The 17,427-nt window shown below is 39.1% G+C and overlaps 1 protein-coding gene across 1 annotated transcript in view; it reads right to left on the minus strand.

Moving 5' to 3' along the window:
• The window catches only part of Frk (fyn related Src family tyrosine kinase), a 102,040-nt gene extending 86,360 nt beyond the window's left edge, over window positions 1–15,680 (minus strand). Inside the window, exon 1 of the mRNA XM_005073266.4 lies at window positions 14,757–15,680. Coding sequence (XP_005073323.1) covers window positions 14,757–15,118 — 362 coding nt within the window. The 5' untranslated portion in view covers window positions 15,119–15,680. The remainder of the gene's footprint in view (window positions 1–14,756) is intronic.
• Between the last annotated feature and the right edge of the window lie 1,747 nt (window positions 15,681–17,427).

Raw genomic sequence — 17,427 nt, forward strand, 5'->3', positions numbered from 1 at the left:
TTAAAGCAGATTACAATACAGACCTCCCAACTGCCCCCCCAAAAAAACTCAACATATATTGATGAGGAATTGTAAATATATTCTTAAAAGATGTGTGGGAGCAAGAATAAACCATATTAAGGCCAAATAAGGTTATGATTAATAGTCATGTAAGTGAACTCTGAGCTTCTTGGCAACATAGAAGAACATGAGATGTAATAAAATTCTAGTACCTGATATAATAAAGCAAATAAAATTTTCAAGGGAAACAAACTTTAAACTTTAACCACACTGATTTCAGAATGCAAGATCTTGAACTTTTAAAATATGATTTCTTGAGTCCCTTGTCATAATGACACTACATAAATTGCATGCATAATTTCAGAGGCTCATGAACTATCTCAAGATATGTAACTGAACCTTCAGAATCTAGAGAAATCATGGTCCACAGAACAGGGACCCTTGGCATCAGGATGCAAACAGAGGAATCTTAGAAGTCATAGTATGCAATGACATCGCAAACTGTGTAATGACATCAAAAACTGCAAAGTCATCTATTTTAGATCGCTCCTACTCATTAAAGAACAATTTGATAAAACCAATATTGTAATGAAGAAAACTTCATGAGCTGATTGTGTGGTTACAATGTCTGTGTTGCATTTTATGATCATCAGGCTTACCACCCTTTGATGTTACGCTTAAGTTACTTTTGTTTTGTTGCTGTTGTTGGATTTTTTTTGCAGTGTTATGGAATGAACTCAGGACCAAAGGCTTGCAAAACAATGCACTATCACTGAACCACACACCTGACTCCCATATCTAATCATTTTTTGAATCTACAATACTCAAATGAACAAATCAAATATCAATCTACTCATTGTTTCTTTATTTCTATTTGCAATCTTCCAAAATACACATACATAAACAATACATTTTTTACTTACTTGAAGACACTAAAAATAGACTTTTTTCATTGTAAATACATATATATAGTCTCTTCAAAAAAATTTCTCACATGTGTATGTGTGTGATATGTGTGCATGTGTGTATATATGTATATATGCACATATGTACACATATGTGTGCATGTGTGTATATGCGCACACATGTGTGGATGTATATGCACATGTGTGAGTATGTATAGAGAGTTCAGTGATAACACTAAGTACCTTCCTCATCTACTCTCCGTGCAATTCACTGAATGAAGCAGAGTCTCTCAATCTAACCCAGAACTCATGAGCTAGCCATATCGCCTGGAGACCCCCTTCTCTGCCTCCCTCACCCTAGACTTACAAGTGGACCACCACACTCCTGTAGTTGTGCAGCAATCCCCTTATTCACTTCCCCGTCTTCTGAAACATGTTTTAGCTCAACATTGTGTTCGCAAACTTCGTCCCTGTTGTTGCATGTTATTCAAGTCACTATTTTCATCATTGGGTAATGGTTCACTGAACAAATAAACCAAATTTATTCTTCTTTCATCAGTAGGCATTTGGACTAATCTGGTCATTTCCTTTCAAATTCTAACTTACTATTGGCATTTTGGGGGGAAACAGGTTTTGTTCTGAGTCTGGGAGGAGGAGAAACTCAAGAGACCATTGTTATGACTTGCGTGTTGGTCAAGCTAATAATGATATCAATCATAATTTCAAAACTTCCCTAAAAGTTACACATACACTTTTAGATTTATCAGATTTATTTTAAGATATTAAAAACATACTGATAAAACAGGATATTGCATAGTACCACATAACTTTGGAAATGAACTTTTGGGCTTTAAAAAAAATCAGGAGTTTCTTTAAGGCCCCAAATTTTCTTTCTAAGGTAAAAAACACTTAGTGTGATTCTTTAGCCTCCATGAACTCTCATGCCCATCTTTTCCTTCCTATTATTTTACCAGAACCTGTCAGTTCTGTGACTTCTCGTTTTCCTAAACTATTACTTCCCTAAGGCAGTCCTCTGCTAAGACAGAGCTCAGAGTCCAGTGATTCAACTTCAAAACCAGTTTGGCCTGTTTTGTTATCAGCCATTGTATAACACAGGGATAGAAGCTACTGAATCACTTTTATATTGTTTTCATCCAAAACATCACTGCATGCGCTGTATCATAACTGTAGAGGCAATGACAACATGGCACAGCAGACACCAGGGTGGACCTAACTCCATTCCCAGGGGTTTCCAGAAAGTACACAGGCTAGTGTATTGATCATATACATAGAAGTTTCCTAGATTAAGCAGCTCTGGGGGCATTCTTTTTATTTCATAGTGGTAACTAATATACCATAGTAAAGGAATTGTTTCAATGCACAGGCAAGATATATTCCTACACACTGAAGCATTTTAAGGTTATTAACCTGACTCAGTATTTCCAAACAATCTCCAATCATGACATCACCTTAATCTAGTGCCAATCAAACTTCTTTCAAAGTAATATCTGCACCCTGTTTCTCTTCAAGATCTAGTATTGAGTGACCTTAGTACTGAGTGTCCTCTTCCCACAGTATGACCCCTAAAAAGAGGTTATGCAATCAGAACACTCTACTACATTTTCAATGCATTTTGGGACAGCCAATATGATTGAGGTAAAAGTACATCCTCAATCTGTTCTCATTCAATCTCAATGGCCAAATACTGATTCCACTAGACAATGATGAACAGCTCCCAACTGATAGCCTAGAGACAAGACTCAGGCTATAAACATTAAGACACTCCAGACTCTGCTTAGAGGTGGAGGTAGCTGAACTCCATTGTCCCTGTGACTTTTGTGTTCCCTAATGCTGACTCTCTGGGTTGACCTAAGTCTCATACTTTTACTATGAGTCAACAGGCCTAAGCCACCTAGTGCAGAGTCAGAAACAGAAAAGGCAGTACTCCTTTGTAAATCCTTATCTTTATTGGATGCTGTCACCAGCCAGTGGCCATTACCTCTTTCTCTCTTGTACCCTAGGTCTTTCTTTAGCAACTGACCCAAAACCTTTTTTTTTTGTTTGTTTGTTTGGTTGGTTGGTTTTATGAGACAGGGTTTTTCTGTATTGTTTTGGAGGCTGTCATCCAGCCCGGCCTCGAACTCACAGAGATCCTACTGCCTCTGCCTTCCAAGTGCTGGGATTAAAGGCCAAAACCTTTTTTCTGCATTCTATTAACTTGTTTTGAGAAAGATGTCTTTGGTTTCCTCTATTTCTGTGAGTTCACTGTTTCACTCTTGGCTCTTCTTCCTGTATTAATTACATTTGGTACATAACAACTATTTTAGTTAGCTCACGTTACGTAGGATGGTCTCCACTCATCTTAAAACAGCTTAATCATCAGTCTTCAGTCAGTTAGCAAGACAGGTTGACCAGAAGGAGATCTTAACAGTTTTTCATCCTCCTGTAGATAGACGTGTATTTTGTGCATGATAGCTGTAGTACTCTAAGAGCAGAAAGCAAATACCAGCCTACAAACTCTTAAGTATCTACTCTTGCCACATTTTCTACTATCCCATTGAGCAAAACAAGGTTGTTTAAGAGTATGACATAATGTTTTTTAAAGATAAGTATGTGTGCGTATATGTGTATGTGTTTGTGTACACATGTATATAAATATCCCATAAAATCTATATATCAATATTTGAAAAGTATTCATTGAGAGAGAGGCCTCTTGAAACTATGGAAACCTGTCTGAACTAGATTGTCAAAATTCATATCATAAATAACAAATAGATGCTTTTAGGCAATTCATAAAAAAAGTGTGGGCATAAAGTATACAACCCAAAAGGGGATTTTATCAAAGTTTATACATCAGTCTTCCTCAGCTGACTACAGATGTTTCTAGAGATTTGGTCTTTTCCTCCCTTCTGTTTCTTGAGCTTTCACTCTATGGGCGTTATAATACTTATACAGGTTACAGCACTCCATGACTTTTAAATTTCTGTGATATTGCTGCTTCTATGTGTGAATGACTTCAAGGCCCATCTTCACAGAACTAACTTGCACCTCTGTATGGACATTTCTGTTTCTATATTTTTTCTTAGATATTTCCATTGATCTATCTTACTTTGACTTAAAAGGTGACATGTCAAAGGAGGGGGAAGTGATATAATTATGCCTTAATTAAAAACGTATTTTTTAAAAAGAAAAGAAAAACGATCTACCCAAAATTGAGGTATGAAATGAAATTAATGTATGAAATGAATATTTCATTTACTGTTTCACCTGTTTTAAAATGACAGTTTTATTCTAGTCCCTTTCTACTTTCCCTCATCTAATTTAGTTTCACCTCTACTACTCACCAAATATGACAACTCCAGAATATATTTAATTTTAGTTTAAATTTTCCTACAGTGATATGAAAACTTGTGCAACAGAGCTATCACAGAAGAATTAAATTGATTTTGTATGAGCTTAGTACTTGGAAGATGCACAAAAATGTTCATATATCCTTGGCCCTTGAGTCCTACATTGAGCCACAGGATTGCTCACCTCTCTACTCTTTTGTTTTAATCGACCCTAGAAATCAAAATTAAGTCCTAATAAAAGCCTGTTGAACAGGGGACTGATCCAGACTTGATGAATGTAGTCTCAGTGAGGAGGCCACAGAAATCATTGGGGCCTCGGGTAGATAACTGTTTACGATGGTGTATGAATGATCTTTGGGAGCCCATTCCAAATAGAGGGATGCTCTCTCAGCCTGGACACATGGGGAAGGGCCTAGGTCCTGCCCTGGATGAAACGACAGACTTTGGAGATCCCCCCCAAGGAGGGCCTCACCCTCCCTGGGGAATGATGTGGGGATTGGGTGGGGGGCTGGGGGGCTGGTGGAGGGATAAGGGAGGAGGGGTGGGAGAGGGATCTGGGATTGACATGTGAAGCATTCATGTTTCTAATTTAAATAAAAACATTACAAAAAAAAAGAAAAAAATCCTGTTGAAGCATTTACTTAGGTTCATCCTCCACATTTATAAATGGTTACAATGAATATGAAGATGTTCTAAGATAAAACACAATGTGAACTAAGTTATGTGTATTTTGGGTAAGATAGTGGTAACCCTTCTCAAATGAAAGTTATTTTAACTTCTTGCTCTACTAATAATAAACATTAAATTGCAGGGATTATGAATCCTTTCAATAAAGAATTCTTTCTAGAAAGAAGATGGCATGAGTTGAGCCTTGACAGAAAGGCCTGATTTACCATAATTCAAGACTTATCTCCTCCACATCTAACCATTCACCCAGGTATTGCTTTCTTCATTCATACATTAAACAATTTTTAAATATGCATCACATGACAGTTTGTACAATCCCTATAGCATTAATCATCATCTGTCTATACCAGGAAACTGAAAATAAGCCCCTACATTCAGAAGCTATCCCAGGAATTAAGGCTAGGTCTTGGTGTTCCCTCAGATAATAACACTTTGTGATCATGACCAAAACAAGATCAAATCACTATATTAACATATTTGAACATCCACAAAAGTATATACATTGTCTAATGACAAAACACCAAATAGTCAACTATCTTGGCTCACTTGTATGACTATTGCTTCTTTGTCAATAGCATCTTCAGTCTCCAACTAGTCTTGCTTCCTCTAGATTTACTGATGCTCAAATATATGTGCATCACTATTTCCTTATAGAATCCAGAGCAAAGACTCTCTTCCTTACACCCTCCCCAGAACTACACTCTCAAATATAGTAGTGTTTTCTAACGATCTGTTTCTGAGATGATCCTGTTTTCTCTGTGGTATGTTCTTTCTCTGCAAACCACTACAGATGAGCTAGTTGAGGGTTTTGCTAAAGACCATTGGCATAACAGTCTCTACAGAGTCTTCTGACTTCCTAAGATTGGAAGAGGAGGAAGAAACACTGTCTCAATGATGTTTATAGTATCCATGGTAGAAACTTTTAATACAGTAAGCACACAAGCAAAATATTTGTTGAGTCCCCTAGAAATCATTTCCTTCAATGATTAGAAGTGGTGCAGAGACTAAGAAAGAATTCTAATCACACCACTCAGAATTACCACAGGCCCCTCCGGAAATGATACATGAGCAGCAGTGGAAAAAAAATGGCAGAGCATCTCAATGTATTACAATTAATATTTAAATATGAGATCCGAATATCATTATAATGACCTGATATCTGTCAATAATACTGCTCTATGAACCACTCAAATCAAGCTGCCAATGACATATGCAACAATTCATTCTGAATTCCTTTCAAATTATTATATGTGAAGTTCAGAAGTTCCTAGAAATTACATTTCTTGAATTATTCTTTTCATTTTACCCTCAAAAAGGAAGAGAAATCATGAAAACTTGTTATTAAAAATTTTCCAAAACTTGAACTTTATAAACCATCATATGAATTATAAAAATACATATAAACATTAAAGACTTTGACATGCTAATTAGTTCAATTTTTAAATAGAAAAACATCTAACTTAAAATTTTCTGTAGAAAAAGCATGACATAACAGAAAGATCTTACACAAGGGGTAGTATTTAAATTGAACTAAATAAGCAATAAGGTGGGTAATAGAGATCACATGGTCTATATTTGCATCTATGCATTTTAGCAAAATTCTGATGTTCCATTAATCTTCAAAGAAACAGCCACATAAACTAATACTAAAGTTGCAGGCTTTGGGAAAATAGCTTTAAGGAGCCCTGAAACCCCATTAAAAGCTGCTATTAATCTGCATAACTACCTTCCCTGGAGAAAGCAGCTCAATGTTTTCAGTGCTAAGAAGTGCTAAGGACCCCATTAAAAATGGAAATCAGAAAGAAGGCTGTAGAGAAAGTAGCAGTTAATTAGCAAGGAAATTAGCAAAAAAAAATAGAATTATTTTGTTTGGTAATGTTTAGAATGTAACAGTGAAACTCTATTAATATCCACTCCAGTCAACTTTCAGCATGTGTATGTTGAAAATATTTCATAAACATACTAATTTGAAATTATATATGTTGACCATAAAAACAGAAATTACAAGTCTGGTTCACAACATTAATTTTGCAAATTGGGTTTTGGTTTGCTTCCCATTTTTAAGCTCTGCCCAATAATTCATTTACTTTGATTATAACCAGGATATAGTTTAGAGAGTATGTGTATGACTTTCAGATGCTATTTCCATGAGAGTTATCATTTTTCCTGGCTTCATATTCACTCTATGTTATGAAAAATATTCTGTCAGTCCTGTGAGTACAGCAATTTACTGTTTTGGAGGTTGAAGATTATGGTACTTTATGATTCTAACAAAGAAAATTAAAGTATGAACAACTCACAGAGACAATGCATAATGGTTAATACCCTTACTATAGATCCCCTAATAGGTTAAAAAAATAATACCTCAGACAGTTCACTCTGTTAACTGCCCTTTAAAAAGACCTGAGAATTGCAGAAGCCATGCACTGGATTATTCATTTACCCAGGTAGCCTTATTACACACACTAAGTTCAGAGCAGAGGCAAGACAATGGCTCTACTTCATACCACCCATGACCCCATTTACAGTTCTGCAGAAAACTAAGTTTCCATAATGACAAAGAATGCTAAAACCTATAAGCAGAAATTCTTAATGTATTCTAGAAACTAGGGTAGAGGAAGAGGCAATAAGTTCCATCACATCAGGTAACAAAGAGGAAGGGGAGTTATGGGAAGACAAAACACTCTGTTTCTTTTTTTTAATTTGAGAGTATCTAAACAAGAGCATTTCTCATAGTCTTGGATAATTAGCCATCCTTCCAATACAGCTGAAACTAGTATCACAAGTGGACTTACAGTGGTGGCTGCATCCTGGGGCATGGCTTGAAGTGTGCAGATGTGACACCTTATAAGGAAGAGAAGGGTTTGGCTCACTCTCTTGGGCTGTGGTATTTATTAGGCAAGCACTCACACAATTAATGGTAAATAACCACCAAGGTCTTCCTGCCCCTCCAAATTTCTGACCACAGTTCAAGAGGGCAAGTGAGCCTCTTCTCTTCCCTATAAAGGGTCACAATGGCACACTTGAAGCCATGCCCCTAGGATGTGGCCACCATCACAAGTCCACTGTCAAAACAAGATGGTACTATGAACACATTTGCCATATGCTTGATTCAAGCAACAGGAAGAAGCAGACAATAACAAACAATTCAAAGAAGAGGAACAGTATGAATCTATAGGCAACACAGTCATCTAGTGCTATTTATTCCCAATTGATTTCATAATGTCTAACTACTCATTTGTCTGATTTGAACTGCTGGTCCTAAATTCTTATCTTTGATTAATCAAGTATATTTTATTTCATACAAAATCATGTGCGTATTTAAGATGTATTTCATTGTTGTGAATATAAACCTCTTTTTAGTTTATTTCTAGAATTAAAATATTTATGTTTTGGGGGAAGAACTACGAATCCATTATTTTCATCTCAACACACATACATTTAATACTCCTTAAGAATAAGCACAAAGGGAGAGAAATAACTTACACAAAGAGAAATTGTATGATGGGCTGCCCATGGGGTTTTTCTAATGACTTAACACTCAACAGAAGTGCAGTCTATTATGCCAGTGTGGTTTATAAATATTTTTAAGCAACTTTCTTCATTCATTTATTGGTAAACTTTTTATTTTGAAACTACATTATTTATCTTCAACTAATGTAATTTTCAAAAGTTGGCTTTATATCCCACCTGAGAAATTCACTGACACATAGGTTGAAAATGACTGAGATCACTGAGTGCATTTTGTATTGATAATTACTAAATTCAATAATATTTGACTCACCAAACAGTAAAGCCTCACTCTGTTTTAAAATGACAACATGAGACTATTTCTGAAAATATCCATTTTATTTCTCCAGGCTGCTTATCTGCAAGCCAGACAATGGCAATGGCCTTGGATTATATAATATGTTAAAAAGAACTCTCATTTAATGCTTTAAAAAGATTGCAAGTGGAAACATATATTCTAAAAGGACAGGGAAAAGTCCCATTATTTTCATACTTCAAAACATTCTAATGTTTTCATGCTATAAGCATCAGTTACCAATAATTACAAATTACTGGGACTGGCGAGATGACTGAGAGTTAACAGCACTCACTGCTCTTTCCAGAGGACCAGGGTTCCATCCCCAGCACCCACATGGCAGCTCACAAACATCTGTAATTTCAGTTCCAAAGGATCCAATGCCCTCTTCTGGCCTGCAAAGGCACCAGGCATGTACACCATGCACTTGCGTACAATGCAGGCAAAACACTCACACACATTAAAAATAAATTAATTAATATTAAAGGCTACAAATACTGATTCTTGCTGTCCTTTTCAAGGTAGACTCTAAAACAGTATATAGACAACAAAGGAAAGGTGAGGAGGAGGAAGAGGAAGAGGAGGAGGAGGAGGAGGAGGAGGAGCAGGAGGAGGAGGAGCAGGAGAAGGAGGAGCAGGAGGAGGAGGAGCAGGAGGAGGAGGAAGGGAGAGAGGGAGAGAGGAATTGAGGGGAAAATCTACCTTTAAGGAGGGGAGCGGGCTGGAGAGATGGCTCAGAGGTTAAGAGCACTGGCTGCTCTTCCAGAGGTCCTGAGTTCAATTCCCAGCAACCATATTGTGGCTCACAACCATCCGTAAATGAGATCTGGCCTGTAGGCAGACATGCAGGCAGAACACTGTATACTTAATAAATAAATAAAATCTTAAAAAAAAAAAGAAGAAGAAGGAGGTGAGCAAGCCGGGCATTGGTGGCACACGCCTTTAATCCCAGCACTCAGGAAGCAAAGGCAGGCGGATCTCTGTGAGTTCAAGACCAGCCTGGTCTACGAGAGCAAGTACCAGGACAGCCTCCAAAGCCACAGAGAAACCCTGTCTCCAAAAATAAAAAAAGAAGGAGGGAAGCAGAGAGAGGGCAAAGCCTCCCACACAATTCTTTGCTTCTTGTCCAGGTGATCACAAGAGAGCCAAGATTTTCTGTACTGGTAGAAACTCTAGCACCCTATGCACCAAGGTAAACTGTCCTCAAGCTTAGTTTGGTTCCCTTCGTTTGGCTCTTTATAATTTGGCTCCTAAGGACATAAAGCCAAGTTACATACCTAACAGAACAACAGAGCAAATGCGAACTCTCCTGATTTTGCTGAGTCATTCTCCTAACTAAATAGATGGTCATAAAACTCAGAAGCTGATTCTTAAGGAAGAACAGAACAGACACACAAATGAGACAAAAGGATGGGTTTTGATTTTAAAATAAATAACGCTCAGAAGTTACTGGGAAGATTTGATTTTTCTGTTTTGTTTTGGTTTTTGTTGCTGTTGACCTTGTTGGCAGTGTGGATGGGAACCCTGGAGCTTATAAGCATGAAGATCTGAGTTCCATCCCGGAGCCTATGTGAAAAATGTTAGCTTGCACTGATAGCCTGAGCTATCAGGGGGCAGAGCCTCGAGATTCCAGGCACTTAGTGGACAGCTAGCCTAGCCTATTTGCTGAATCCCAGATCAGTTTTTAAGACAGTGCAGGATCTGTCTTAAAAACCAAGTATGCAGTAGCCACGGAACACAGAAGTTGTCCTTTGGCCTCTGCATGCAAATGTATACATGCACACATACACAATATGCATACATATGAACACCAGAAAAGGAAACATTTTTTCAGCTCATAGTTTTGTAGGCTCCAGACCAACACCAAGTTGACCCCAGTGCCATGGACCTCAGATAAAGCAAAACAGCACAAGTTGGGTCATAGAAAAAAAGCTTATATGGTGAAAGCAAAGAGGGAGTAAGAAACTAAAGAACCACAGTCTTGGAGGACACAGTCCAGTGACCTAAGGACCTCCTAGTAGTCTCCACCTGGGGACCAAGCCTTTAACACATGGCAGTCAGTATATTAGCTGTCTAAAAACACGAAATAATATTTTCTAAAGGAGTTCTGATAACAAGACCTTAAGCATAATGTTTTTGATGGATTCTGGATAGAAAATGTTGAAGAAAAGCACTCATCTATAAGAGGATCTAGGAATGAATTCAAATTGAAGATAATATAAATATAAGGGTTCTTCACAGAAACAAAGTTCTTTTAGAACTGGGTCATTGCCACTTAGTGTAAGATACTCAGGGAACTTAAAGCATGTCCAAGTATAATAACTATCAATTAGGACATCTTAATAATAGTATGGTTCTTGTAACATCTCTACTACCGGGTATCAAAAGATTGGGGGTAGATCTCAACAAATTAAACCTTCAATTGATTTGCCCCCGTAGTAATAACTGCAGAAGTACTTACATTGTTTTCCTGATAATGAAAGTCAAGACAAAGACATAAACAAATAAATACTAATATGTTGAACCAAATAATTAGAAATTAGATGAATCCTCCTTCATTTGTCTCCCATCACCTACTCCTATCCCTCCGATGAACACAGGCAACTATCTCTCTTCAGTTCTATTTACTTAACCCATCAACCACATTAATTTACTTTTACAGTGTTCAAAAGGAAAACTAGAATATAGGCTGAAAATCTCAATGAAGTTATTGAAACTGTTTATATGATTCCTTTGATTATAAAGCACTGTATGAACACCCTCACTCTAAAACTGCTAAGTTTAAATCATGTCTGTGGGTGGAATTGGAATGGGAGAACTTTTGGCAACCTGTGGAACTCAGCCAAGCGATGGCAAGAAACCAGGTATCTAGGGGAAACTACTATGTGTTCCTAGAAAGAAACGAGTATCCTGTCCCAGAACAGCAGCACTTCCTGACATCCAATTTCAATTGAAGAGGGTAGAGGGCAGAACACTATGGAGATATGAGTCAGCAGTGATGATAACACAGTTGACAACAACTCCAAGAGGGAAGGTCTAGAGTTAGGTGAAAAGTGAAAGTGTTCTTGACTACAGACCATCGCTGTGAATTAAAAAATGACTACAAGGACCCCTAATGATGAATTTTGGAGGGCTTTCACATTTCTCTAGTTTCATTTTCTGGATGCATAAAAATCCGAGGGTTGTTGTGCTTGTTTGTTTGTGGTTGGTTGGTTGGTTGGTTCGTTGGCTGGTTTTTAAACATCGCTTTGTACTTCACAGTGTGTTCTTGTCAACAGTATTAACTCTTGGGATACTACTTGCTTTGTGTGTCTTCCCTTTAAGGCAATAGAACATGTGATAGAGGTACAATTAATTGGATTTTTGTTAATGTATTTGTTTCACTCCAGTTTGATTTATTTTATTTGTTGATAGTTAAGTTGTCAGACTATAGACATGCTTTATATATGATATATTTCAGCTTAAAGTTATGCTATTATATGTGGATATAGATATAGATTTGGTGTTTTACAGTTTAAAAAAAGCACAGTACTTGAGCTGCTTTGTTTTGTATTCATAGGCAGATGATCTAAATTAGTCCAGATACTGTCCAACCTTTTAACCAGGGTGCATTCACCTTGAGATAGCTCATCTTCTTCCAGTGCCCTATTCTGCACCATTTGAAATCTAATAAGGATAAATGTAGCTAATGAGTCACATGAAAGAACACAAGAGGTTTCCTTTACACTCAATCATGAAATGGGGAAGTCTAAGCAACCCCAGAGATCTTACAGAGGAATCGGAGTCCCTAAACTACAATGAGTCAAATATATTTAAACACTAGAGTAACATTAATTCAAGGTACTAAATATCAACATTAAAGTGTTTGTTCTTATAATGTTACACTGAATATAAAATATGCATAATGTTAGACACAGAAACAAAGTAGTAGGAATACATGTAACTAAGCATTTAGTAGATGAGAAAAAAAGGTACTTTTTTCTCTTTAGGTGTGCCTTGGATATAACTCACTTTCATGCAAAATTAAGTGAGAAAAGATCTAGATTACCACAGAAAATAAGTTTGTTTGGGTATTTCTTCCTTCTGCTTTCTTCCTTCCTTCCTTCCTTCCTTTCTTCTGCTTGAAGTAAGGTTCTTAGACTGACCTTATATTCACTGTGTAGCTCAGACTGGCCTCAAATATGTAGCAATCTTCCTGCCTCATTCTCCTGAGTTGCTGAGATTACAATAGTACACTACCATGCCCAGGTAGGACATCTTTTCATATGATAACTTATCAATTCTAGTTAGGCATAACTTATAGCCTTCTTATTTTTAAAGGTTCTTGGTGTTGAAAAACAAACTTAGAAATCACAAAACTGTCCTTCCATTGGAAATATTAAGTTTGGAAACCAGTAGCAGTGGCCCATGGCTATCCTTGCTATCCTGTTTCCTGGAGTAGTAAGAGACATACAGCTCACAAAGAAACAAAAACTATGGAGGGAGGGGAGTGGAAAAATGATCAAATTATACAATATGTAATTCTCAAAGAATTAATAAAGATTTAATGTTAAAATACTAATAAAAGCAAGCAATTGGAAAGAAACACTCCCTAGATTAGAATTTGAGAGGATTTGCAGTGATCTCCCCTGTAAGGAACACTTCTCTACAATGAGTCATTTCCTGAATTAGATTTCATTAGAAATCCTCATCAGTATCAAATCTCGTCAACTTGCTTTCTAGTGCTCCAAATCCTACATATCCATTGGCAAGTCTACACTTTATCCACTTCCTAATCAAACAGCACTAGCACACCCACATCTATGCCTGCTGCTTGAATGGGTGCACGGATAGATGAATGTGGCTTAATAAATGTATAATTTTTCTTCTTTTAAGCCATTACAAACCATAGGAATTATTCAAATACTAGGATGAATTCTCTATTTCTCTGTGTGTGTATCTCTATCTCTGTGTATCTCTCTTTCTCTCTCCCTCTCTCCCTCTCTCCCTCTCTCCCTCCCTCCCTCCCTCTGGGGAAGGAAATATTTATTTTGGCTCATGTTTCTGAGGGTTTTCTTCTAACATGGGAAATCAGATACAGGGAATAAGTTCAGGGTGGAAACGAACATGTGACAGGCTGATCTATTATGGTGGAGCAGTAAACACAGAGTAAGATGGAGACTAAAGGCTGGGTACAGTCTTCCAAGGCTTGTCCCTAATGATGAGCTTCTATCATCTAGGTACAACCTCTGAAAGTTTCCACAGACTTCAAAAGCAGTGCCACCTGCTGGAGAAAACGATTTAAAACCCGAGCCTGTGGGGGGCTTTTCAGATTCAGATCATAAGATTTATTCCGCAACCTGCTGTAATCCATTTTTACATGGTCAGGTAATTGTTTAACAATCACAGAGACAGAGAACTGAGGTCTACTCATCAGCAGCACCCCCTAATTAAGTCATATTTTTTCAGGTTGAAATCTTTATCCATTTTTCTGAAGAAATATTTCCATGGCTTTTCTTTTTAAAATTTGCTGTCTATACCTGGCCAGTTTTTAATCTTTATAACCAAAAGCTATCATAATATGAATAGTACACCTCAGGAATTCCAAGAAAGTTCTCTCTGTTGTGATTTCACCACTTGTGAGTCTACCAGAATGGAAATGGCTCGGGTTAGCTGTAAGGTCTGTAGTATTAGTCTGGGATGCTTGTAAAATTAACACTAAATAAGAAGCCTAAAGTTTTACATTTAAAAGTAGGGTTAGGGGAGACTATGGTTCCCCATAAATGAAAATGCCGTTCTCTTTAAAGTGGGACAGATCGAGAGTATTAAAGGAACCATAGGTGTGCATACTGTAATCAAAGTCATTTTAATAGCCGTCACCTGCACGCTTCTCTCTCTTTCCCGGAAAGGCATGTTTCAATTAGTGGCTTCCAACCAGTGCTTCCACACTGGGGCTATCAGAGGATGAGGGGTAACAGGGAGTGCTCAGTATCCAGCACCCAGAGATTCAAGAAACAAAATGCTACTCACGGCTCAGCCTGGAGACTCCGGTCCTCTGCCACGTAATTGGAAGGAATGTAGCCCTGCAGCTGCTGACCCAAGCCAGCTCTCTTCTCCAAATGTCTGGCCAACCACCAGCCCTCGTGCGAAGTGTCCAAGACTTGGAGTTTGTCGCCTGCACGGAAGCTCAGGTCCTCTGCGGTACGAGCTTGGTAATCAAAAAGAGCCACGAAGTAGTTCCCATGGTTTCTCTCAGGTTCCGGTGACCTGGGAGCCTCTGGGGGACAGCAGGCTCCTGGATTCTCGATCACCACTGACTTGTCTGCCTCTTGGGACCAGCAGGGGAGAAGGGGTCGCATGTATGTCCAGAGCCTCACACAGATGCTACCCATGGTGCCCTGGCTGGGAGTAGGGGAGAGGATGTCCCTCTCCCCACAGGCTGAACAGATCCACTGTCTTCCTCCACCAAGCAGCTTCCAGATCAACTGCAACTCACCATACTGTGCAGAGCTGAGAGTCCCCTTTCGATCTTGCCTGCAGATCTGGGCTTGGCCAGGACAGACTCACAGCTGGCTTTCTGTTAGTAGCTGCTGCCCTGGAGCAAAATCAAGAGGGGAATGGGCAGGAGGTCCAGTGAGAAGGCACTTCTTCCTGACTGCTTAGGAACCCAACAATAAATAAGATAAAGGGGGGGTTTATTTAAGCAGTCATCTGAGAACAAAGAACAGCCATCTCTCCCTCTGTCCCAAGAAAAAGTTAGCAAGAGACTGATACTAACTCCCTGGCGACCTGGCCTGCTCCAGCTGCTCTCACCCTGCTGCAAGCCTGCAGCTGTGCTGGCCCCTTTCTCCCCCGAGCTTTCCTTTTCGCTAATGAATAACCAGGCCGTGGAGGTTATCGCCTTTAACATCCTGAGCTGGACTGACTGTAATAATTCCTCCTTACTTCCTGGTTTCTTTTTGTCTGATCTAAAAGGAACTCCCAGGCCAGCTTTACCCCTCCCACCCCTCCCTCCTCCCACACCTAGGGTAGACCAACCCCCTCACCAAGGAGCCAGACTCTTAAAGCAGCCTAAGCCCAAACTCTAGAGAGCCAGGCTGGCCCAGAGGGTTCTCTCTGGCTTGCCATAATCCCTATGCAGAATGAAGGGCAGAGATTTATTTCCCCACAAATAAGAGCAGGATTGTTTTCATACTGGTAGAGAAAATTTTAAAAAACAGGGAAAAAAGTGTTTAGGTGTTTGCTCCCAGACAAGGAGCAATTGGGAAAGAGCCATTGAGTCCCTACTGGGTTTTTTGTTTTGTTTTGTTTTTAATCACTGGGAATAGATTTTAATAGCCTCAATCGTTTCTGGAAAAGTGGAAAAGCAGCCGGGTAAAATGCTGAGAACCCGAAAGGCTGTTTTTTTCCCACAGAAACATCCCATTCCCCATCCCTCACGCTGCTATTTCTGTGGCACATGTACCCGAGCACACTCGAGGACTAGGTCACCGGCTGAAGGGGGCATTTGTGAAGATGTTGAAGTTGGACCTCAGGTCCGTACTAATTCTGACTCGGATGGTGGTGGTAGTGGCAAGACCTCAGAACAACTGAGGCTGAAATTGGGATAGCGATTCTGGGACTGCCTGTAGGCTTTGCTCTGCTTCCCCTGTCTCCTTAGATGTCAAGAGCATCTATGCAAACTATCTACACAGGCTCTACACTGATGGAGAGCATCACAAAATTTCTCACAGTGTGTCATTTGTTTGTATAAGGTTTTTTTTTTTTTTATTCCTTCTTAGACCTGGAAACAACCTAGATTCTCCTCTACTGAACAATGGATAAAGAAAATGTAGTACATTTACACAACACAGTATTACTCAGCAGTAAAAAAAAAAAATGACATCATGAAACTTGCAGGCAAATGGACGAAACTAGAAAAAGTCATCCTGAGTGAGGTAAAGTGACCCAGAAAGACAAACATGGGTCATACTCACTCATAAGTGGATATTAGCTGTAAAGCAAAGGATAACCAGGCTACAATCCACAGCCCCACACAATCTAGGTATCAAGGAGGACCCGAAGAGAGATGCATGGATTTCCCTGGGAAGGGGAAATGTAAGAGATCTCCTGAGTAACCTGGGGTAGGGGACAGGGTTATGCAGGTATGGGAATATGAGGGGTCCAACTGAACCTGTTGCAGGAGGGATGGCCAGGGAGAGTAATGAAAGAGGTATTTTGATGGGGAGGGGAATTTGGGGGTTAGAAATAAACCTAGTGCCAGGGAAACTTCCAGGAACCCACAAGTATGACCCCAGATAAGACTCCCCTAGCAATAGTGGAGAGGGTGCCTAAACTGGCCTTCTTCTGTAATAAGATTGGTGACTATACTAATTGTCATCAGAGAGCATTCCTCCAGTAACTGATGGAAGCCAATGTAGGGATCCACAGTCAAGCAGTGGGCCAAGCTCCGGAAGTCCAGTTGGAGAGAGGGAGGAGGGAGTATATGCACAAGAGGGGTCAAGATCATGACAAGGAAACCCACAGAGACAGCTGACCTGAGCTCATGGGAGCTCACTGACTCTGCACTGACAGCTAGGGAGCCTGTGTGCAGCTAACCTAGACCCTCTGCATGTGTGTGACAGTTGTGTAGCTTGATCTGTTTGTGGGGCTCCTGTCAGTGGGATCAGGACCTGTCCCTGGCTCTTGAGCTGGCTTTTGG

Source organism: Mesocricetus auratus, unplaced genomic scaffold (assembly GCF_017639785.1).
Source record: "Mesocricetus auratus isolate SY011 unplaced genomic scaffold, BCM_Maur_2.0 Super-Scaffold_100018, whole genome shotgun sequence".
Classification (NCBI taxonomy): Eukaryota; Metazoa; Chordata; class Mammalia; order Rodentia; family Cricetidae; genus Mesocricetus; species Mesocricetus auratus.